Here is a 25,731-nt window from a genome sequence, read left to right on the forward strand (position 1 = left end):
GTCGTTTTGTGAATAAACACCCTATGAAGAATAACAATAACAATGCTGTAATTCCCATAGAAGCCTTTCATTGCTCTGTTCAGTGGGGAATGAGCAAACCTGCTAGTATTTGTCCTTTAAAATAAAGATGTAAAATCTGAAAGCGCCTATTTCAAGAATAACGAAAACATGGCGTCACAATTTGTAATATGTAAAGTAACAGGAAAAAGCACTGGAGTTGGAAACTCAGCTCCCAAATAAATTAACAATAGTATAAAGAGATGCTGAAAAAGTAAAACAGACTATTCAACTCTAGCATACTATATATAAGAATCAAAGCAAACAGGCATCAATGATTATATATCTCAGATAATAAATACTGCTTTAAATGCACAAAGGGGTTTCTCACACAAATTCCCACAACAATGTAAAGGAATTCTGTTGCTCTGGACTGAGATTTTGCCCTATTAACATTCTGGGCAACGCAACGAGATAGGATTCAGCTCCAGATCAGGAAATCTAAGTTTCACAGAATCACAGAATGGTTTGGATTGGAAGGGACCTTAAAGACCATCTAGATCCAACCCCCCTGCTATGGGCAGGGACACCTCCCACCAGGCTAGGTTCCTCAAAGCCCCATCCAGCCTGGCCTTGAACTCCTCCAGGGACGGGGCATCCACAGCTTCTCTGGGCAACCTGTGCCAGGGCTTCATCACATTTGCAGTAAACAATTTCTTCCTAATATCTGATCTAAACCTATCCTTGTTTGGTTTAAACCTATTCCCCCTTGTCCTCCTATCCCATCCACTCCTTGACAAAGAGTCCCTCCCCAGCTTTCCTGTAGGCCCTCTTCAGGTACTAGAAGGCTGCTATAAGGTCTCCCTAGAGCCTTCTCCCCTCCAGGATGAACAAACCCCAACTCCTTCAGCCTGTCTTCATAGGAGAGAGGGGTGCTCCAGCCCCTTATCATCCTCGTGGCCCTCCTCTGGATTCATTCTAATACATTCACGCCCTTTTTGTGTTGGGCGCCCCAGAGCTGAACGCAGTATTGCAGTGGTGTCTCATGAGAGCAGAATAGAAGGGGAGAATCACTTCTGCTTCTTTTGATGCAGTTTAAGTGCCAGTACATGACTCCTTACACATGCACCAGGTGTCTAAACTCTCATTAAAAGCAAGGGAATAAACAGCTTATGGAAAGTAGTATGAATCTTCTTATACAGATGAGACCTTATCGCTGTTCAAATTAATCACTTCTGTGTTCTATTGACTAAAATGAGAAGTTACAAAGCACCTAAGTAACTGTTCATAAGGCATAAATAAGCTGCCTCCTAGAAAGCAAGGGTTCAAGGAAGGAAATATCAATTCCATCTCATATATTTCAAACTTAGATCAAGCTACAATGGCCTAGTAAATAAATAAAAATAAAAAAAAAAAAAACACATAACAGGGAAAAGTATCAGAGGCATACACTACCTGAACATTGAAGCTGAGAGAGGATCTGCCCCCCTTCAAAATGGTGACTTGTCATCTTTAAGTTAGGTTTGATGCAGCGAATAAAGCTAGATCCCTGTTACCAAAACAATGAGTTAGCAGAATCTGTACGTTTTGAAACCTCCTGAAACATGTTAGTCATTTAAGAATTACTGGGGGCAGGGGAAAGGGAAGAAAAATACCTTTTTAAAAAGAAAAAGACATTCTTTCACTCTCATATACCCTTTTTTTTCAGTCCAGCCTTGGTATTGAGGTAACTGATCTCAATGCTCAAGCCATTTATTTAATTGGAACCTGAACTTTTGGGTTTTCAGTGAACTGTTTTGCTTACAACCTAACTAAGGTTTAGCAGTCTAGATTATACTACACTCATCATCTCTGCAGTAATATCACCTAAATGCCTCATTTCTCCAGAGTTCACATGCTACCAGTCTCCTGACACCGGAATCATGCTAGATGAACTTAACTTGACCATCCTTTTTTCTAGCTTTCACTTCTTACAATTTCTTTTGGCTTATGTCTTCACTCTCCCTTCCCTCACATGGTTCCAGCCTGCTCTCATCCCCAAATATATTACCTCTACAGTTTTGACTGCTGCTTTCTCTAGTCACTTCATAGTCATCCTCTATTTAAGGATGATTTTTTTTTTTTTTTGTGAGGCAACGTTGATCATTCAAATTTTTCTGTTAACAGGTAGCCAGTGATAACCTCCTACCTTATAAACTAAAATGAAATTGGGACTAATAAAACGTATTTCTACTACTTGTTTGCAATGTTTTTTACAGACAAGAGTGAAAGACAGCCCATCAAGGAATCTGTCTAGTAACAACATATTCTCAACCATGTGTTAGCTGAAGTCACAGCAGAGCACCTCCAGCCACGCTTTTTTCCCTGGACTGACTCTTGATTCCACTGTGCTGTGAATGATGGAGGTTATCTTTCTTTCAGACTATCCTCATGATTTCTGTAAAACTTTAACTATGCTCCAGCACCTGTCCCAATCATTTGCCTTGTTTTCCCCCTTATTTTGACAGAGCATAATCTCCTATTCAGAATCGGTTAGAACATGCTGTCAAGAGAAACAAGAATGTGTTCCTACAAATGCATCTTCTAAAAAAATCAGTATGTCAAATTACATGGAGAATTCTGCAAGCTATTGAATTACATCAGCTAAAACAGCAAATTCTTGTTAGGGGAAGCAGGTTCTTTGAGCATCTGTGTATCTGCAGCCTACCGCAAAAGTGAAGTAAGACATTCTAGTTCTAACTAGCTTATGGAATCTGAAAACAGAAATTAATAATTTATTTTCTTACTTCTAAGTAACATCTCTGAATCTTTTGAAAATTAGTCACCAGTGATTACCAGTGAATAGACGGAAATGAAACTGACAAGAATGGAGACTGCAGCTCGGACAGTTTTAGTTTTTGTTTGTTTTTTTTTTTTAAACTAAATTGTGTAACTTCCATTCTACAACATTTTTTTCCAAGTTTTGCTTTTTTTTTTGTTTTAAAAAGCAAATTAATATTCATCACCTGCAGAGCAGGACATTTCAAAGGTACCATATAACTGCAAACTCTGTAGCAATTATTTATCACTAAACACGAGAAAACGAATTATGATTTATTTCAGAAAAATGGTAAGCCTGCATCTCTGTATATACTTACAGTACTGTGAAGCTTCTCAAGAAGCAAATTTAACTGAGTCTGTAAAAGAAAAGGCATTTCAGTAGTCTTAACAACCACAAGTATACACACAAAATAGTGATACAGCATTACTGCATGCACGTTTTATTGTTAGTAAATCAAACAGAATTGATAAATCAAACATCCACATATTTTAACAGACAAAATCATGTAAGAGTGCATGAATGGTCCTGAAGAAATTACTTATGTTCAACTGTACAACAACACCATGTGTGACCAGTTACTTACAACAACATAGTTATCAAAAAAGTGCATGCACGTTTGGGAAAATAAACGAAAGATGCAATAAAGTTATAAAGGAAATGAGACTGAGCAGCAATAATCCAAAAAATACACTGAAAATTTGTGAAAGTCCAGATTTAATCTTTAACAAGCCTATTTGTATGTTAAATAACACCAGAAGTATATGAGATATACTCAGCTTTTCTTGGGGGGGGGGGGGGAGGTGTATTGGCTTGAGAGTCTAAGTAACGTCATTTCAGTAAATGAATCTTCATAAAGTATTTTTAATTCTAAACTTCCAAATTTTTAATTCTGCATTGATGACAATAGACTGTGGTTTTAAACTACATTTACTATGGGTATATTTAAACATACTGTAATAATATCACAAATCTGCACTTATTTGGGGAGAAGACTAGACAATTACCAGATATGTAGGATATTAGGAAACAGCTGCCATTGTTAGAGATATAAATTGGTAGGAACTTCAATATTCCAGGACCATATCAGAAAAACAGAATTATACTTTCACTTTATGGATCTGTCTGTTCTACCACACAGATTATTGTTGTGCTAGCCTTTCTAGTTTACTAGCAACCGTTAGGTATATAGACTGAAGTAAGACAAAATTCTGAATGTCCTATCATACTCCACATGTACTGGCCCAAGATGGAAAGGATCTTAACTTTTAATTGATTTTTTTTTAAACCAGATCTTTCAGCTACCTTAAGTACAGGCAAACAGATTTGTATCAGCAATATGAATCACCTACACTGTCGGTCTTCCTACCAGTAGAGCAATTGTATTTTTTATGTTTCGTGGATATAGTTAGAAAGACAGAAAGAGTTCCACAAGAAGTATGACAAACATTGATAACCTCCTGCTTAGATCTCACATACAGTTTGCATCTACTTTGCATATAACTTTTATCTTTTCTTAAGTAGGAAATGCTTTATCTTGGAGAGGAAAACCTAATTTCCATCAACAAAATATGGTTCTGCTAGAGGAAAAATGCCCCTTCTTTACAGTCATAACTTGACAAGAAATAAGAGACTCTCTCAGGTAAATTTCACTAATGATCATATGAATAAGGCATATTGCTGAAACTATTGCTCTTGGAATTATCACAATTTAATCCATCATTACTACATTAAGGTAAAACTATCCCAAAGACTTTTGTGTAGAGTCTTCATCTTCATTTCCTCTACTAATTCATCTTCATTTCCTCAACTGATTTATGTGAATCAATTTTAATTAGTTGTAAGGATGGGACGTGTGAAGAGCTTTGTAAAAACAACTCCTTGCATCATCTAATAATTGATGTAATTAGAAGAATTTAAGACCGACTGACATATTGATAGGTTGAGAATTCTTATTAAAGAGATGAAATTTCTACTCAAATAACAAAGTATTTTGACGGCATCTAAACTGAAATTTTCAAGGGTATTAGTGCTCATCAATAGTACATGTTGTGTCTGGGAAGGTAACACTAAATGAATTACTGAAATTAACACATACATTCAAAATGCCATGGAAGTTGAAAACACTGAAAGAACTATAGATAGATGGGCCAGATCCAAAAAGGACTTCTAGTCATGTTCTAGGTGCAGAGGTGAACACCAAAGTCCAAAATAAAATCCAAAATGTTCCCATTCAATTGCTGCTTAACTTATGAAATGCCTCCTTTTTTACTTAACCCTTCTTGAACAACTGTATCTTTCACATTTCCACATTTACTGCACATGGAATGCTAAATCCAAGAGGAACTATACACCCAGATGGAAGAATGTGGAAATTATCTCAAAAGATCCCAGTTGCTTTCATTTTGAAAATGCAATTATAAAAAACAATGGATCTCAGCTTCACCTACAACAGCTTCATGGTTGCAGGGCTTGCCCAAGAGGTCACATATCTGCATGTAATTCCATTTTTCATTCTGTCCTCTGTTCATGCAGTTTATATTAAACCAATCGCTACAGCTTAATTCTACAACTGCTATATAATAAGGAGGAGGAGGAAATAGTTATCAGAGCAAAACTCAAGACAGCAGAATGGCCAATTCCCAGCTAAATTCCAGAAACACTACTTTACAAGTCAGACTCTCTCTCATATGCTTCCTGCCCAAACAAAATTTATTTTTGACTACATAACAGCGCATCTCCAAAAGGGTATGAGGAATTCCCTCTGCCAGATTGAGCAGTAACTTGGTGCCAAGGGTCATACGCTTAGAGTTAAAACACTGAATATAGTATAGACCAGAATCAGAATACAGTTGCTATACAAAAAGCAAGTGCTGGTACTATATCCCTCCCTTTCTTCCAGCCTTTGCATTTTTACAGAACACTAAGCCACAGGATACACGTCCGCAAGAAGGAATTTATCTTGCAGTCCTAATTTAGCACATAACCTTAACACAGAGTAGAAATGCAGAAACTCTTTTGCTATTGGCTAGAGCCCACTCTACTTGGAGATTGTGGAATTCTCTAAGGTACTTGCTTTCACCAGGGACTGCATAAGGGGTCTAGACATGTGAATTGGGGTTTTAGGTGCCTTAGGCAAGGTAACATACCAAAAATGTCACAGCACTTAATTTGAAGGCATGTAAATCCTTCATTGGATCTGGCCCAGATGTGTTGAGAAGAGCTCTTACTGAAATTGCAGCAGCTCTATCAACAGTAAATCCATGAGATTGAAAAAGTTACCTGCAGCCCATGGTTGTGCCTGCTTTTCCTCTCTTAATTCCCCTATAGTTCTTTTTCTAGCCATCCTGAGCTGGAATAGTCCAGCTAAAATAAAACTGCTGAATGAGAAAAGGATGCAGAAAACATTTGGAGAAGACAAGGTTTGAAGGTCAGCTTTACAACAAGCAGAAGAAAGGAGAAAATGAGGAGAAGCATCAGATTCAGGTATTGAGAAAGGAAACATTCAGCACAATGAACATATTTCTGTGAAAGCCATGACTATTGATACTTTTAAGAGGAAAAACAGTGGTTAGGTTAAATGTTGAATTTTGAGAATGGTAAACTGCAACTAATTGATATATCTTACACAGCAAAGAATTAAGATAGGATGGAAGAACACATTTTGTCACATTTAGAACTCGTGAAAGTCTACAAAATTCAAATTTAGATCAAGAGCTTAAACCTTTTAAATAAAAGACTTCCACATGGCCTTGCAAAATCCTGATTTATGAATTCCTGCACAATCTCAGTAAGAACAATTATCAAACATATTTTGACAGAAATGTATAGCACAAGTTGAATATACTGGTTTCTTACAATCTAATAGAAAAAAAAAACATCTATTTAACAACATTTTTGCTGCATGAATGTCAAGTAACCACTAGTTCTCCCATCCTTAAGTTCTACTTATTTCATGTAACTTAGAAATGGCGTATATTACAAGAAAATAGACTATTAGGTTATGTTACCTTGAATTTGTTTCCCACACTGATGAAACTAAGTTTTCCAGCTTTTTGTTTGGGATCCTTGTTGTTGTTAGTGTTAGATTCAAACAGCTGTCGAACAAACTTGTCCTTGGATTCACATATTAGAGATTCAAGGGACATGTGCAAAGCATCATTGTTTTTTTCCACAAACTGTGTCTGAAAAGCCAATAAATAATAGCACACTTGTTTCACTGATTCAATTACTTAAGTAAAAATGAAGTTAAAATTAATGAAAAGCTGAATTCCACACTTTATTCAAAGATCAGAAACAATATGTAGGATAAATATTTTCATGTTACTTCAAACTTTTCATCTGGACATACAAAACATTAATGACAGACAGGAAAGATATTGTTAAATTTGAAGGATATTGTAGGAATTATGAAACCCAAGGTAAGGTTTAGCACCTGTTACGAGACCAGTTGTGCTTTTGTCAATGATTACACTCGTTTCCACTTCCAGTACTCAGCATATCATAGAATGGCTTGGGTTGGAAGGGACCTTAAAGATCATCTAATTCCAACACCCCTTCCATAGGCAGGGATGCCACCCACAAGATCAGGTTGGCCAATGCCTCATCCAGCCTGGCCTTGAACACCTCCAGGGTGGGGCATCAATTTGCTAGTTCTGAGACACTTAAATAATATGACAAGCAGTGAAGAGCTAAGATCTGTTGTGAAATAGGAACTAGCATGCACGCTTTAACTGGTGGAACTAAAGTCGGGAAAATGAAATTAAAAACAGTTATCTTAGTAGTACTGCAACCATGGAAGCACAGTTGATTTAACCAAAGGTATCGTCCCTTCCTACAAGCCCTATGCCTCTATTTGATTTAAGTTGACTCACTTTTAAACATTAAGAGCTGTGTATTAAACTGAAACTCAAAGATCAAGACACTTGTATCCAATTTCACACTAACAAAATTCTCTATCAAGAATTTGTGATGCACATTCAATAGTTGCTTTGACATTTATGAACAGAAGAAGGCAAATTTAATTTGATTGAGAAAATACGAATTTGTCAACATATCCCGTAAAAGGATTTAAAGGTGATGGGTCAAAGGACAAACACAGGCCTCCCAAATTCCCTTGGACTATGAGAACACAACAGGAACATAAATGTAGACAGCTGAATGCCCTCACCAGAAATTAGCTTGTGAAAGCTGCCACAAGACCAGTGAGAAAGAAACTATGAACAACATACAAGGCAGCTGTAGTCCAGCTAAGGCCCAAACTAAGTCAAACCCTCTGAAGAAGGGAATAAATGAAGTCAAGCATGTTAGCATGGCTTCTGGTCCAAAGCCGTCTCATACCTGGTTAGCTCAGAGAGCATACATGTGCAAATATCTGGCTCTGTTCCTGAAGAAACCGTAAGGTATTAACATAGGATGAGGAGGTAAAAGACAGCAAACATAGACCATGTGAACATAAATGCATTCCAATGTTATGTGTTATTTTGATATTGAATCTGTGTGTGACCTTGGTTTTTGTAATACACAGACTTCAGCTTTCTTTTTTTTTTTTTTTTTTTTTTTTTTTTTTTTTTTTAAATTTTCTACTGAATGCATCTATCTCAAAACCGTAAAGCAATCATTGTCATTCTTGGGGTACTTTGAAGTAAGCACACACCCTGGGAGTCTGCATTTTCAAATGACAAAACACATCTTTGGAATTAGCTTCCCTTTTACACACTGGAGTATCAGATGAGAACAATAAAGTGTTATGGATCTTTCATTTATCCTTTACCCTCACTTTTTTTTATTTAATATTTTTTTTTCAAAAATTGTGTTTTAGATGTTGCCCTAGGAAGACTGTTTCAATATTTTTGTATGATTAACAGTCATAAAAAAGTACAAGCATTCAGCATGTATTTGAGGGTAACAATTTCAGATATGAATTTCAGATATTCATATTCTTACATTTCTACCAACAGTAGAAACGGAAAAGAAAAAGTATAAAATGTGAGTTTTAACATAATAAACTGATATTGCATGGAAGAACAAGCATGCTTCTTAAAAGTTGTGCTTAAGTCTAGTAACACTTCTGAGTTATGTGGTACATTCTCCTGTTGGAGATGCAGACCTCTGTTGACATATGATTTGTAGCAGAATGTGGCTCAGTATCTTTAATGTTGACACTGTTACCTACAGCTTTGACACACAAAATATGTCAACAGAAGTCTTTCATCTGAGAAGTTAAAAGAAATTAAAACATCAATTCTGTCACACATTCACAAAACTAATTTCAAAGTTAAAACATAACAACTTTGCCGTTTCTCTTCCAATTAACAAATTTTGTTAATTGAAAGAGAACATACACTGAAAAGTATATTACAAAGTGTAACAGAAACAGCTGACTTTTTTCACTTAAGTAACATTACCGTCTCGTAGCATACTGCTCCCGCAAAATGCCGGATAATAAAGCCTTCATCATCTCTGATATTTCTGTGAACAGCCAGTTTAGACTTTCTAGGGATCTGGAAATAAAAATTTGAATTACAAAGAAGAATTACATTGAAGGGTGAGAAAAATGTATTCCTAGGACATCACCATGATTTTGCCAGGATGTTAAAAGTGACATTGCCTGAAATACAGTTGTGAAGACCACTACTATTTCCATTCAAACCAGGATATTTGAAAAAACTATTTTCATTCTCATTCACACCCTTCAAAATAAAATTGTCCAGGATTGCTAAGTCTATCTAGCTGACTTTCTTTTTGCCTTTTGTCAACAATTTCTATTCCATTTATTGCACAGCTGATGACAAGCTGACAAATAGCCTTGTCATATAAATAGGATTAGATAGAAGCTTAAAACGTTTTTAAAAGGCAACCACCTTGTTGATCATATACATACTGACAAGAATGTTTCATTGCACAGGAACCTAATCAAACAAGCTTAAAAAGAAACTTTAAGAAAAGTAAGCAGATGGCAATTTTATTTGGCTCCTTTTGCTTGCATTTTTTCATCAGGGATTTTGTTTGATTGTTTGTTTTGTATTTCAACAGAAGTCATGTATAAAAGTTGCAATGGCTTTCATTAACCTTCCACAGAGTGCTGTATGTTAAAGTATTATTGACAAATAAATTCACCTGGTGTGTTACCTATTTTCATTGCTGAAGTGTTAGCTAGATACTTCATGCAAGTGAAATATTCTCCAAAGCAAGCAGTTTTGGAAATTAACAAAATAGCTAATCTGATATGAAATAAACTAAATTAAAATGTCTGCATTTTTTTTTCCTTTTCATGCTCTACACACTAATAGTCTTTAAAGAGAAGTGAAGAATATGGCTATACTTTCAACAGGATATTAGAATTGCTAGAAGACTTAACAAGCCTTCAGTGAACTTTTCAAAACAAACCTAATAACTGAACTTGTCCTTAACAAAAACATACAGATCATACAAACAGGTGTGGTATGAGATTTCTTAGAAAAGGTTTTCATTAAATTCAGTGTTACTATCAACAGTTCCAAGAACTGTTTTATTAAAAAAAAGACAGCCAACACAAATAAACCTACAGAGAGTCTGAAATGGTCCTTGTGTTTTTGGTGCACAACTGAAGTAAAATGCTGGTCGCTTGGCTGGGGAAGGCGATTTTCTTCATCCAAAATATCCAGCACACCTATTAATTTTGCTTCAATCAAATCTATTAAAAATAACAAAACACAAAAATTAAATATATAATCACATACCAGAATTGAACATTAAAAGTGTAAAGTACTACTGATCTAGTTTTGTGTAACTATCTTGGGAAAGCTGTTAACACAGAAAGTCACTGTAAACTAATTCTGTAAATTTTAATTGTTGATTTAATAGATAATTGCTTGTTTTAGGTAACTGCTGTCACTGGCCTGGCCCAACACCTTAAAGCAAAATCATATTTCTACAGAAAGCAACATTATTTTTGTCACTCACTTCTAAAAGCAGTAGAAAATCCTTTTCTCCTGACTACTCAAAAACAGAAAAAAGGCTTAAATGGTTTAATCAGGCCATGATTTTACTAACTTACCTAAGAATACCTCATACAATGAAGAAACGTGTAAAATCTGCGGTGGGGTGTCACATGGAATAGTAAAAGGGGTCATGGCTTAGGGACTACTACTTGTATGCTTATGTAAGCTGCTCACGCCATTTCTATGGCTGGTAAAAGACAACTCATCTACAGTCTTTACAACCTGACCCCTTTTCCCACTATGAGTTAGAGAGAGACCTCTTTAAATAGGCATCAGGGAACCCTTTTTGATTCTGAGATTTTGTTTCAAAACAAATAGGTACGGGATGGCAGGGGGAACAACCCTTTTTACAGAAACATGATGGTCTCTATATGATAACATTTTGGGGAACGGGCTCATGCACATGCTTCAGTAAATCACCGGAAGAGGTATGGTTTGCATTCACAGAAATCACATTTTCTGTTGCTATGTTTTTATTCCCTCTTTCAGATACTTTTCTATTGCTTTTTCACGAGATGGCTAAAAGCCCTGATTGACAAGAGCTATCATCTTTAGTTAAGTCAGTTACCAACTGCACAGTCCTACCCAACAAAGTGAAAACTTCTTCAGCAGAGCTACAGAAACTCAGAGCAGCAGACGTTTTGCAACAGATGTTGAATTCTGCCACTATGAATCCTCAATCCAGCCAGAACTAACTGACTAGTTACCATAAATAAATTGCTGTAAATGCAAAAGCAAGGTCAAATTCTGTTCATAATACACCGATTTGGAGAACACAAGTTGAACATAAAACAAGTAAGCCCTTGGCCTATCAGTCTGCGCAAACCTAACAGCAACAGGAATCTCTACAGCCTATTGCCTATAATTCATTTTGCTTCTTTGCCAATTGGCTCACACAAACAAAAACGGTGGGTGGGTGTTTCAAATAATGGAACTTTTTCCCTCAGACACCCCCACACCCTTCTTTTTATTTCTCTTGTTATATTTAGACATTCTGATTAGTTTTCTATGAAAATGCCAAGAAATTCACAAGTCCCACCTGCACTTATAACACACTGTAGGACAACATGGATCCATTACCAACTGGAAATGGAATTTAGAAAAAAAATGAAAGAAATCACAAGGTTTCAACAGTCATTAAAAGCATGAAATTACTAGCACTACTTATATTTTGCCTCTAACTGCTTAAAGTAGTTTAAGCTTTTTTCTCCAAGATTCTAATGAATGCTTGACATTTCAAATGTACATACCTATACAGTCCTGATTATCTACATAGCGCACTTCATTAACCCCCAGGCCTTCTTTCTGGTAAAGTTCTTGTTCCTTTAAAAGGAAAAATAAGGAATAATAGTAAAAGAAAAACTATGATTCACCACATATTTTTTACCCACCGAAACTGGGCAAGAAAGAACACACATTTTAGAATTCCCTTGTGCAGCTTAATATATTCCAACCTCACCTCCTTAATGATATACCAATGCTTTTAGATATTCTCATTATGTACAATCTATTGCCTGATATTTGGATACCCCATTTTAATGAATGATATTTAGAGTAAGAATTCTTCATTGTGTTTTTTTTTTTAAGAAGAAGAAAGGAAGATGTATTTTTTTGAAAAGTCATGTTCTTTTCTAGCACAATCACGTCACACAGCAAGAACACTTGTGGTTGACTAATTTTTTTAATATGAGCATAACGAGCAATCTTATGGAAAATAATGTTACCTTTATCATCTTTTTACTGAAAAAAAAAATCTAATTTAACAATACAACATACCTCTTTCAGAATTCTTTCATTAAAAAATTGCTGCAGTTTTTCATTACAGTAGTTGATACAGAATTGTTCAAAACTGTTGTGTTCAAAGTATTCTGAAAAATAGAAGTTAAACTTCTGTGATAAACCAGCATTCCAACAATTACATTACGATAAGTAAGAGAAGTTTCATAGTGCTAATATTTAAAGATGTTTTTTGATATGAGTTTCTTTCAATAAAATAAAAGCTGTTACAGATTTTCAAGTTGCATGTTAGACAGAGAAAAAAACGCTGTGGCAGATCATATTTCTATGACAAATAACAGACATCTGGCAGCAAACCAAAGCTAGATCCCATACAATGAAACCATACGTGTGTATTATTATGGTGGTAATAACAGATTACTAGAAAAAAAATATTTTATTTGTTAAGAATACTTACCAAAACCAGCTATATCTAGAACTCCAATGAAGAAAGAAGAAGTCTCAAATGGAAAACACTGGTTTACCCTGTTCACCACATGGTCAAAGAGATGACTATACACCGTTTTAGCCAAGGCATCGCGAGCATTGTTTGCTTGTTCCACTTTCAAGGGTACCCTATTAAAAATAAAAAAATAAAGGAGAGATCTTACGTTTCAGAATTTCTCACTTGAAAATACTGAGATTAGGCTGTAAACTTAAAAAGAACCTTTCCCATCTTTGTAAGTCAGGACACAAAAAGGCTGGGCTGTAAACTTAGGTGCCAAGAAACAATCTTGCTCAGTTAGACTAAGTATATTCTCTTTAAAAGAAAAATAATGTTTCACTATCCTCATTAGCAATAAGATACAGATTACTTCTTTCTCATTCGTTTAATAGAAGCTATATTGAAAATAGCCAGAGAAAGACATTTGAAATACATATTCTTATCAACAAAAACATTTCAACTATTTATTATGAGCTGCTTATTACAATGAAAGCTATAGTTCAATTTTCCTATGACATCTTTGACCCCATGTTTTCATAAAGGCTATAATTGAAACTATAGGACTGTAAAATAATCAGTAACAAAAACAGAAAAAAATGCACAGATAGGGCATGCAATCTTGTTGCAAAACATAGATGCGATCCCAAATAGGAGGATTTTTTTCTAACACTGGAAAAACAGTGAGAATTTACCTTTTTCCATCCCTTTTTATAAAGGTTTATTCTATATTATGGCAATTTATTGTAAGTTTACATTTACACTGCAATTTAGCAGTTATCACTGTCTACAGTTTTTGTGGTTTTGTTTCTTTAAGTCACAAGTTTAAAGACTATTAAATGCATGACAAAGAACTGTGGGAATATCAGAAATATAAATACATACTCTAGCTATACATACATGTATTTACCTATTCCATGAAGTCAGTATGACAGTGACTTGCCTAAATGCATATGCTTAAAAGCAAGCACATTTACCTATTTTACTTCCTGAATACATTCTACAAGACTTGCTTTTAAATAGGTTTCAGAATAACAGACAGGCGCACCAAAAAATAAAAACTCTTTTACTCTATACAGCTCAGGAAGTACTTGTAGAAGTCTTCAGAATAAGACAATTAATAGAAAACAAACAAACAAACAAACAAACAGACAAAAAAAATGGAAATTTTTAAGAAATAAATGAGAGAAATATGAAAAATGAACTTATAGCGTTATGGTATGATCACAAATTGTACTTACATCCTAATCATTTTACCAAAGAATTCAAAATAAGAATTCCCAACAACCTGAACAGAAGCAAACCAGAACACAATCAGACTGACAAAGATCAAAAACTCTCCAAAGGATTTTTACATGTCAAAAAAAAATATAAAATGCAAAAAGGGAAAAAAAAAAAAAAGTTTGAAATCCTGACAGTATAAAAATTTCATTCATGGAAAGAAGGCCTAAAATTTCTAATAAATATGGGTACCCAAAGGTTTTGCACAACACTGTATTATGACATACTGACATATCCAATGTTAAAGTAAATCAAAAGAAGAGATTTTTTAGGGAGAGCGCCTTTGCTGATAGAATTTGCAGGAAGGAACGTCAAGATTGTCATCATAGCAGCCCTCTTTGTCTTGAAGACTACAAGATGATGGCTTCAGCAAGAGCTCTTCTGCTTTTTCTAGTCAGTCGGCTTCATAAAACAAAGCGTTTCTCCCCAGGTACCTCCCTATTTCACTTCTCCCCATAACTAGCCTCATACCCTTGGATGACTACAGCTATAACAACACTCAGTATTGAACCAAAGGTCAGCCTGTTTAGATAAGGCAGTGAATAACCAGCTATGGAACTTTTCAAATATGCAAGAAATAACTCATATGAACTGTTCAGCAAGCCCCATGCACGAGGTGTATGAGGTTCAAGGTGCCACGGCCACAGAACTGCTCTGTCGCCCCCTCCGGGCAGCTTCCTTCACACAGGAGCACACAGAACTGGCAAATCAGAAAGGGAAAACTAACACTACGCAGCTTACCCATGTTGCATCATTTCCTCGACTTCCCAGGATGCCCAAGCACTAAGCTACCTCATGATTACTATTTCTGTATTTTTCAAAGATGATACGCCAGATACAGAAATGTGAGACTGATAGAGATCACTTTCTATTGTGACTGCTAAGTCAGGGAACCAGAGACTCTGTTCACTAAGGACACCTACAGCTAGATTACATTAGATAGTAATTAGCTTTAACACACAATCTTGTCTTCCACTAAGGATCTCCTGACTTATCTTAGGGTAACAAGTACTGACAGAAATCTTATCTTATAAATAGCAGGAAGATACCTTTACATTCCATTCTGATACGTTTAAGAGATCAGAATGCTAATGCCCACGTGTCAGCCGCAGGCCTATTGCATAACAGAATACACTAAAATCGTTTATGCTTTCATTTCTTTAAAGTACATTAAACAACATGACAAACTCCTAGAGCACGGACTTACTAAAATGACCCTATTCTTTAAAACTACCAAATTCTACCATCGTTAAGTAGAATTCCACAGACTGCTCAAAACCCTATTTTAAATTATCACAGAATGCAGCAGAAACTTGTGGAAAGAAACTATAACCCAGAAGTGTTTTTTGCACAGCTGAAGAAGCACAGAACCACAAAACAATGCTGCAGTTTCACTGACTCAGTAGATACCAAAGAGCACTACTACAGAACTGCCTCTCAGAATAAGTGACTTCCTTCTCATGGGCTTTTTCCTTCTTGTGATCCTTCCTTCCCCTACTCTGCTCACCAAGTCTCTCTTCTCCTGTTTCTTGTCTGAAGAGAAGAATTATTTTCCTTCCTCCATTTTACCTTCTCCCCCTTCTCCCTCTATCCATCACCTATTCATAAAGAGGGAAGAAATTATTTCAATTTTCTAGCCATTGTTAAGGCAGCAACAAAGAAAGCCTTGCTTGATCTTCATACTAATTTCTTCAGTACAGTTCCCAGTGATTCACAGAGTCTGAGGCCTACAGCAAAGCTCTCTCATGGGTTGGGACAATTCCACACAGTCCTCAAACATTTTCCAATATTTAACATCATTCAGTTTACTTACCCAGACCACATAAATTACAATTAAATATCTGTAATTTGCCCATAGTTATCAACAGTTGGGGGAGAGAGAGCAGGTGAAATGATATCCAGAAGCCACTTCCTTTCAGTCTGATTACTGCTTCACAACTAAAATGGCCCGGATGAAATAAGCCTACCTAATGAGAGGCTTACTTTACTAAAGAATACTTCAGTACTATCACTAAAAATGCATTTTGGTAGAAAATGTGCTACTTCAAAAATAGGAAGACGACTTGAGATGATGTCGGTTAAATGTTTCACAGTGTAAAATGATCCACTTCGTGATGATGGAGATCTGTTGGAAAGCCTCCGGGTTTCAAAAGAGTGAAGCCAGCACAGTGCATTTACAGCTTAAGAGGTGTACTGGACTTTGAATACAAACATATTATTTCTCTCTGTAAATACACTTTACATCACAGCAAAGACATCAGCCAACAAGGTGATTATTATGTTTTTTGGGAGGAGACGAAAAAAGGACACAGAAATGTAGCGCAGCTGTCAAGTCTCCCTGGCAGGCCACTGCACATTAGTATTTAATAAAATCCCCGGAGATAGCATTTAGCATCACTCTCCTACTGTTCCTTGTTGGCTCCATTGTCCCCAGCTGAACAAAGCCTTTGTTATACTCTGAGCACAGCGATTTCAGCTGAGCTATTTATTCATTGTGACCTACTAGAACTCACATGATCTGCTTCCACACAAAAAGGCCCTAAGAAAGAAAGAAAGAAATGAGTAGCTCTTTGGGGTGACGAAACAAAATAAAACAATGTATTTGTCAAAACTCTAATATTAATAGCAATCAGATTGTTTCTAAACCACACTGCCATAGCAAAACCTGGTGTCTATTTAATAAATAACTAAGAGTCCAATCCACTTTCCTTGTGCATGCAGTAAGCCACATGGGAAGAAGACACAACTGTGCATTTATTAGCATATGTTTGCTTGTAGCAGCACAAGTTCAGGAAAGGCTAGGGAAAGGGGCTTAATACATTTATCCTTTGGTGTAGGGAGTCCTCTGAATCCTTTACTGCCACCCACAAAATAAAACAATGGGGAAAAGTAAGATCTACTGACACAAAAACACAGCTACTTGTGTTTGCAGACTATCAGGATGAATATGCTGAACAGAAAATCTTTACAGTCATATTCCAAGGTGAACTTGAAGCTGTAGCAAAAATTATATATATGAATATGGAACAGAGCAAGTCAGAGCCATGTGTAATCTTCTCAGATGCAACCAGATAGTAAAAAGCCAAGAATCAGTTTGAGACAAGTTGTTAAGAAACCTTGTTTGACAGGGTCACTTGAGAAGTGGTAAAAGGGAAGCACCATGTGCCTTTGTTTTAGGCCTTGATACGTCTCACCAAACATTCTCAAAAGAAAACTATACAGACACGGCTTATCTCCATGTTACACATACAAAAGCCAAAACCAATCTATTCTCAGAGACTGAGTCAATAGTTCACAGAGAGCAATTCCAGCTGGGTGCCATCTGAATCTGACACGGACGTGTTTTGTTCTAAACCCTTCTGCTTCTAGTTAACACTTTCATTAATCTGGATGGAGAAATTATGAGTATGCTCATAAAAACAGTCTGGTAATACTGAACTAAGAACAAAAGCAGGAAATCTCAGAAATGTGATTAGCATAAACTATTTTTACAAACTGAAAACATGATCTAAAAATCCACAAGGCAGATTTTGGTAAAGAAAAACCTGTGGTAATATACTTAGGAGGATTCAAAAATGTAAATACATCAGCAGTTACAGTGGATCACAGACTGAATTAAGTTAAAAAAAAAAAAAGTTACAAACTTTCAATCTCATTCCACCATGTGTTAATATGAGTTCCATCTGTCTTGTAGGATATATGTCTGCTGTAACTTTATCCATAATACTGACATACTGACAAAGTTTCTGCTGGATTAAGGTATCAAAGACCTTGCTGTTCCATTTATCATTTGCAACTGCAACTTTTTCAGTGGTAATCACTGTTAAGTTTTAACTCTTGCATGTCTCTTCTTCCCAAGTATAGAAAAAGGCACACAACCAAAGAAAAAAAATCTGTTTGCTCTATCTAGAAATAAACCTCATGGTCAGCTATTTGGTAATAATGCATTTACCAGAACAACAGCCCATAAACTTAACACTCCTCTTGAATATGCATTACTTCAGAAGAGCCTCTGTGTTCCCCTAGAAAACATGAGATCCAAACAGTGCAGGTTGTCACCAATGGTTTACTATGTCCAAAAGCAGCCAGGAAGATCAGTTGCACCCTGGAGATCAGGCAGTGGGCACTGAACACAATTCCACCGCCCTTGTTTTCTTATAATTTATAATGAAGATTACTTCTCTTGCACAGCTCCTGACCACTGGAAACCTTCATTACTCCAAGTCTATTCCACCAATTGAGGACTGAAACAGCCAAAGCTCTCAAGTGGTCCAAGACCAATTTTCCCCCTCATAAATTTGACATAAACTAGGTGTATTAACTCACACTCATCACTTTTACTGGACCCACTGACAATATATACCAAGGTTTTATCAGTCAGCTGTAACCGATGTACCCAGTTTACAAGTCCACAAGTTTATGAACTGTTAACAAATATTTGTTTTACAGCATGAAGTATCTGTTTTAAATAATAGGGGGAAATTTCAAGAGATAAAATATGCAAGGAACTTACATAAGCCACATTAATACACTTAATTAACAACGGCTTTCATATATTAAACTTTCTGGTAAAACATGCAGAAAGCTACATTTCTGATTCAGTCAACCCAAAACAATCTGATTGTTTCCCTACAATCGATATGAAACTCCTGTTCATTCTTCCAATGAGTGGATGTTAATTAGTTTCCTAATTAAAAAATCAATGCATTCAACTAAACACAGAGCTTTTAATTTGCTCAAAACTGTTTAGCCCAAATTTAGTTTGATAAGTTTTCCTCAACTGCAGAAATAAAAAAAAAATACAAACACGTATCAAATAGACAGTGTTAGAAAACCAAATGTTAAAACATACAATTCAGTTGCGTGCAGTTCAGCTAGCATCCAGCATCCCTATCGGGATGGATTAGACTAGCAGAAAATCTGTGGTGGAAGCAGAGATTTTTCATAAGCAAATGGAAACTGTAGTGAAATTGAGTTTTCATGAAGCTCAGTTTCAGAAAAGTCCTAATTTTCATGGTATTGAAATGTTATCATCAGTACCCACATCTAAACGCATTCTTTGTGATTATTTGTTGTCCATGTGCAGATAGAAAAGAATCACCTAGGAAGTTACTTTGATAATAGCTTCTTGTTAAAATGTAAGCTTGTTAAAAAAGGGACACTTTTTTTAAGGCTGCTATTTACTTCAATAGTGGTTCATTCTGTCTAGCTATAAAAAAAAAATACAATCATCTCTTATCCTGTTTCATTATTTTATATGTTTCTATGAAACCACATTAACTTCACAGTTAAGGTTAAACATTTGTTCACCAGCAGCAAGCAGCAGCACACTTCTGGATTGCTGTTTGTTGTTTTTTTTTAAACTGGAACTCAACTTCAGCAGACTCAGATGTGACAAACAGGGCAACCAATCACCCTGACACTTGAGAAGCGTGGACACAGGCAGGTGGATGGGGGCTCTCTCCTCCCCCCAATTAGAGCATCTCATACCTAATACCACAGGAGCACACCACACTGATGGGACTGCTGCGAAGCCCGCATGACAAGAGATGTGCCCAAGTATCTTCAGAAAGGCTTTTGTAATTAACAGCGTTAACATCCCCCAAATCGGTGTAGTTGTTAAATCTGGTAACGTAGCCAGTTTTCTGTGTAGATCCCGTATTTAACAGGCTGACTGGCTTCCTTTTACTGCGACTCACTTGATGACCGTGCCTTTGGCGCCCCCCGCCGTGGTGAGCATGACGCGGGTGGTCAGGCTGCCGCGCAGGTCGTCCTCGTCCAGCCCCAGCAGCGCCGCGCAGCACTCCAGCGCCGTCTGGCTCCGCGCCTTCAGCGTGCAGCCCCCTGCGAGCAACCGCCACAGCCGTTACCCAACCGCCGTAACCGCCGCCCAACCGCCATAACCGCCGCCACTGCCCCGCTACCCCCTCAGCCCCTGCCCCACCGCTCCCCCCACTGTGTCACACACGTTCTTAATTTTTTTTTAGTGTTTGTTAACAAACGTGAGGTGATTGAAGGATGTTACCCGATTTTATATTTTTTTGCCGATGTTGAAATACACAGCACCACATGCAAGGTTTTGCCACTCTGCGGTGTATTCCTAATCACTTTTTAAATCCTTTCCATTTTTTTCATATAGATCTTGAAATTCTGACTCCCTATCACTCAAAAGTTTCCACAAAGAATGCCAACTAACCTGTAATTGATAGGTTTTTGCCTTTAAATCGTCCCATTTCATAGGCATATCAAACCAATCTGCTCTGAGGCGTACTTCCTAATGTTAACGAAACAGCTGCGGGTTTGCAATTTTTATGTAAAATCCTAGGAAATAATGAACTGCAATAATCTTGGCAGAGCAGCTTCAGAGGAATGGAAGTTAGCATCTAGAAATGTATTCACAGATTAAAGATGTGACTAATGAAATGACTAAATACGGCTACAGATGTGATAAAGACTTAATTCTCAAAAATAAAAAACAAAAGCTATGCCTCAAAAATTCTGTATTTTTAGAACATTGTTCTACACATACATTGTTCACAACCTGCTTTTAAATGGAAGAGCCATCCCAAAACACAGAAGTAGCACAAAACATTGCTAACACCTAGTAACTAACTGCAGCGATGCAAGCTGCTGGATGCCAATGTTCCTGTAATCCTCCAGACTTCCCTGCTATGCACAGAAGCGCCTGGCACAGCTGCCTCCCAACATTCCCACCGTCACACACATGAGACGAACAATTTCCTAGATAAAGAGGTGGAAGGTGCACTTGGTCCTGCTAGTCAAACATTGCTTGAATTCCATAACTCTGCACTGACGCCACATAAAAGAAGTGAGGATGGAGTGCTCAAAAGATTAAGTCTTATGTGGATTGATTTTGGAAGCTCTGAAACACCATCAAACCTGTAGCAGTCTGCTTTTGTTTGGTGTTGCCCAGATATTTGAAGCAGCAACAAAACTTTAAAGGGTGTCTGATACAGAAATACACTTCTGGAGCAGTTCAAATTAACACCCTGTGTGCCCACTTACAAGGTGAGAGCAGAGTAACGCATGAATTTGCTATGACCATTTAAAAAAAAAAAAAAAAAGTAAGACTTGACTCCAGGAAATACGGGTTTGAATTTCAACATTCAATGAAAATAACTGTTCTGGTGTTAAAAAGGCTGTCTGCTTCCTTTCTCTAATCTCTGACTTTCCATATCACTTGTAGTTCCCTTTTTGTTTGCTGTCCTCCTATAATTCCGTCTGCACTCACATTTACATTTTTTTCACTTTGTCCACCTTGTCTTATCCTTGTCAACCCGAAACTCTCACCTCACAGAAGGTCCAAGTATGGAAGCTCTCTGCCAGCTTACTATCAAGCCATGAAGCCACTAACCTTCTCTACCCTCATTGTCCTCCTATTTTCTGTCATCTTCATGATGGTGGCAAGATCAGAAATCGAAACTGGGGAGGTTCTGATATGATAGCTTCACTGTGACAATAATTAGGCAGTGGAACAAGTTTCCCAGAGAAGTTGTAGAATCTTCTCTTTGAAGTTTTTCCCATCCCTATGAACAACCCTGAACTACTTGGTTTGAATTCAGTATTGGCCCAGCTTTGACCAGAAAATGTTGGATGAAAGACCTCCTGACAACCCTTCCCACCTGAAGGTTTCTGCAATTCTGTGATAATTCAGTGCTTGGATCAAGAGCCACTGAACCTAAGAAGCTAATATTCATTTAATTCTTCATTCAAAACACCTTTTCAAATGTTCTTTGATATGCCCTTTTTAAAAATTTTACCAGGTTTGACAACAGCTATATGTGCATGAAGTAAGACTAAGAGGAACTGATCTCATTTTACCTTGCCACAACAGATGAAGATCTGAATTGCTATTTTATCTCCTATAGTCATCTTTGTACTAAGTCCAGACCAGGAGTTTCTTAATTCTTTAGGAATCTATGGACAACAGTCTTCAATTTACAAAGGCTGATTTTAGTAGTAAGGCAAAAACAACTATTCCCAAAATACTGATTCCCCCTTCACCAGCCTTCCCAGGCATTCTGCTAGTAAGTACCAGCTACACTCGTACCAACTCCTCTTGTGAGCTAACATCTTAAAATCATTAAGTTTATATTCACCAAAAAAAATATTGCAATTTTTCTTCATCTCTTGAAAATACTTAACATGACATTTTGGGAAGCGAAAGAACATACTGCCTTTCACTACAGATGGAGTTTCTAATTTCAAGATGTTTTCATGACATTAGCAAGAAGTTCAATTTTTTTGTTATTAAAAATCAAGTAGTTTTGGGACACAAGACGTCTCTTTATATCAAAATTCACATTAACAATTTCTTGAACAATTTCAGTGAGAGCCTTTTTGCTTTCAGAGCATATAAAGTGTACAACTTTAAAACAAGTAAGCTTGACTTCAAAATGGGGCGATTAAAGGCTGAATTATCCTTCAATATAAGGGAGTGTTCTAAAGCAGCAATTCACATGAAAAGTAATAATCAAGAGACATTTTCAGTATTTTTTACAGAAACCAATTTGTTTCTTCTAACCTGAAGTGCTCCCAGCTTCCTCAAAATCAATATTTCCAAGATGAAGGACACCAGCCACTACTCTAAAAAGATCAAGTTTTTCTGCATCATCCAGTCCAATCTTCTTCATTGCTGTGCACATTCTGTTGAAATCTCCATGATCATCTAAGAGTGGGTCCTTCAAGGAACCTGCCTTAAGATACTATAAAACAACAAGATGAAAAAACAACAAAAAGATTCCTAAGTTATTTTAAAAATAAATGTAAACATTTATTTCCAGGCAATAATAGCATAACAAAAAGCATTAAAAAGCATGCAATATTCAAACTAATTATAAAGAGATTAGAGCTCTTCACACAATACAGGCTTTGGAAGAATCTTGATTTGTTTTAATTTGGTTATATTTCAGAGCATGATCCTTAGGACTGCAACCTACCTTCAGAAAGCAGAACTTGGAGAGTCTGACAGCTTAGGACAGGAGAGCACAGGATGGTCAGCAATGGAAAGGGAAAAGTTTGGCTAAAGAAGCTTTAGAAGTACATATACCAAGGAGTATTTCTAGCCTCCAGCAATTGAAAGACCACGGAGGTCCTTGAAAGAGGGTAACAGAATGGCTTTGACAGGTCATGGGAAAGGAGTACAGGACAAATTAGAATTGGAAACATATTCCCTATGAGTATCCAGACAGACTTACATAAAGGAATATGCTTGTTAATATTTGCTGGTGATAAAGAAACAGTAAAGTTGTTTGCCAATATTCTACTGGCTAAAAGAATAGCAGCTAGGTTACAATATATCAATTTAACATTTTGCTGACAGAATTGCCTATTTTAAATACATCAAAAGTCATTTTAATAACTGTTATAAATAGTAGTGAAACATCTGCATGCAATCAAAAGACTAACTGAACATGCATAGATTGATGCAGGCTTTTACAATTACTTTAAAATGTTTTCAGCTAAGAATTACTCATTTAAGTGGAAGCCTCATTAACATCAAATAAGCTAACAATTCTATCAAAACAAAACACCACATGCATCTGAAAAATTCACTTCACACAACATTTAAACACATCAATAAAATTAAACTACATGTTTTAATTATGTAAAATGATCACCTCATCTTCCTGATAAGGAAAACACAAAAATAATTTAAGTATTAATTGACTATTCCAGCTATTTTTATTAAAATAAACAATATTTTTCATTAAATGACAAAGCAAATATTAACACCTGATTTTCAAAAATGAACAATGTATTTGAACTGAACAATGTATTCGTGTTTAAGTGACTAGATTAGATTTTTACTTCATTGAAATTTGAACCTCTATTGCTCCTTCAAATTGACATGGCTGCAATATAAATGTATTACAGCATACGTTCCACTATTTAATGTCCAACATATTTTCAGAATTACTCTTTCAGCATGCTGTAGTTTTAGAGAAACATTTCTGCCAAATTAAGCCCTTTAGAGACATATTTATGACAGAACACCAGATTGTAAATCACATCAGTGACCACATCTTTGAGTAGCAAGAATAAGTGAATGTTGATACTTTATGCCTACATAAATGGCCAATTTCACTACACATCTTCATTTAAGGCAAATTAGGCAAACTGAGGTAAAATCTCCTAAATCTCTCTTAGCCTATACACGAAGAGTTAAGTATCTATACATCCGTACCTCGCTCTCCATCATCCCTGATTACAGAAAAGAACTTAAAGACAAGGAAATTGGCATTATGTGCATCCTATTATAACATTATAAACATCAGAAAACTGGGAGTGGACTTTCCAATGCTGATCTGAGCAAAGGAAGGATCTCTTCTGTCCTTCACAACTATGCACAAGCTACATACAATCCCCAACCCAATTTCTCAAAAGTAAAAGATCATCATAGGAGGAGAGAAGCTCTTGAGTCAACTTGTCTTAATATTATTCCTCATGTAACTTGCCCTGCTATTGAATCATAAGTATGAAGGGTTTCTTTAAGCAAAGAGAAATCTTCCAGCTATACAAATGAAAAATTCTTCCTTTAGGTATGAATAGATGAAAATTCTATTAGAGATTAGAGTGGAATTATAATGAAGTGTTTAAACAACTTCCAATACAGATATACTATCAATTCAGATTAATTTCTTGAAGTGTCCTCAGGCAAACAAGCTCAAAGGCTTGAGAATATAAATTCTGATAATGCTATTTTAAAAAATGTAACAGGAGATGGAACAAGAAGAAAAAAAATGTTCTGAAGTTCCACTTGCCTCCAGGAAACGCCACTTTCTGGCGTATTTCAGAGGGAGGGAGATTTACTTGTTCTGGAAGTAAAGTTGTAAAGTTGTGCTAATATTTTAGAAAACAGTTTGGAACATCACTTCAACAATCCAGTCAAAATAGCTTTGGAAGAAAACTACTGCTTCTCACATATTCCTAACAGTATTAAAATTTAAAAAGAAAATGACAAAAAGTCTTGATTTTTTTTTTTCCACTAAAGACATTCTGAATTGTTAAGTGTTATATTCTTACAAGAATGAAAAGGAGACAATTTTATAGTGTTCCACTTAGAATTTTAAGATGCACATTTAAATATATTTTTAGGACTCATTTCCAAAACCCTTAACAGTAACTATTTAGACCTATAAAGATGTGTAAAATGAACATTTCATTCCACGTTGCAAAACTGTCATCATTTTCAATGCTCTCTGAATTAGTTAATGCAAACTAACTGAAGATACAAAACATACCTCAGGACTCTTGCGATTTTGCAAAATCTGCTTGTCTGTTTCTTTATTAGCAAAGTACCTGGTACAGCCCCGATTTAAATACTGCAACAATAAAAACAGAAAAAATGCACACAAAGACAGAAGTGAGAGAAACTTATGCTATTATTTAAGGCTCGCTTTGCATGGCTTGTT

General features: G+C 36.2%; 1 protein-coding gene across 6 annotated transcripts in view; it reads right to left on the reverse strand.

The window, feature by feature from the left end:
• The window catches only part of MYO6 (myosin VI), a 109,112-nt gene that overhangs the window by 30,441 nt on the left and 52,940 nt on the right, over positions 1 to 25,731 (reverse strand). For 5 of the 6 annotated variants that reach the window (XM_068678140.1, XM_068678139.1, XM_068678136.1 and 2 more), the window contains exons 10-20: positions 25,561 to 25,641; positions 22,842 to 23,022; positions 19,996 to 20,140; positions 12,992 to 13,149; positions 12,574 to 12,665; positions 12,048 to 12,120; positions 10,363 to 10,490; positions 9,223 to 9,318; positions 6,826 to 6,999; positions 3,135 to 3,173; positions 1,453 to 1,546 (exon numbers count right to left, since the gene is read on the reverse strand). In XM_068678140.1, coding sequence (XP_068534241.1) covers positions 1,453 to 1,546; positions 3,135 to 3,173; positions 6,826 to 6,999; positions 9,223 to 9,318; positions 10,363 to 10,490; positions 12,048 to 12,120; positions 12,574 to 12,665; positions 12,992 to 13,149; positions 19,996 to 20,140; positions 22,842 to 23,022; positions 25,561 to 25,641 — 1,261 coding nt within the window. The remainder of the gene's footprint in view (positions 1 to 1,452; positions 1,547 to 3,134; positions 3,174 to 6,825; positions 7,000 to 9,222; positions 9,319 to 10,362; positions 10,491 to 12,047; positions 12,121 to 12,573; positions 12,666 to 12,991; positions 13,150 to 19,995; positions 20,141 to 22,841; positions 23,023 to 25,560; positions 25,642 to 25,731) is intronic. The other variant, XM_068678137.1, reaches the window with a different exon arrangement.

Source organism: Anas acuta, chromosome 3, assembly GCF_963932015.1.
Source record: "Anas acuta chromosome 3, bAnaAcu1.1, whole genome shotgun sequence".
In the NCBI taxonomy this organism is placed as follows: domain Eukaryota; kingdom Metazoa; phylum Chordata; class Aves; order Anseriformes; family Anatidae; genus Anas; species Anas acuta.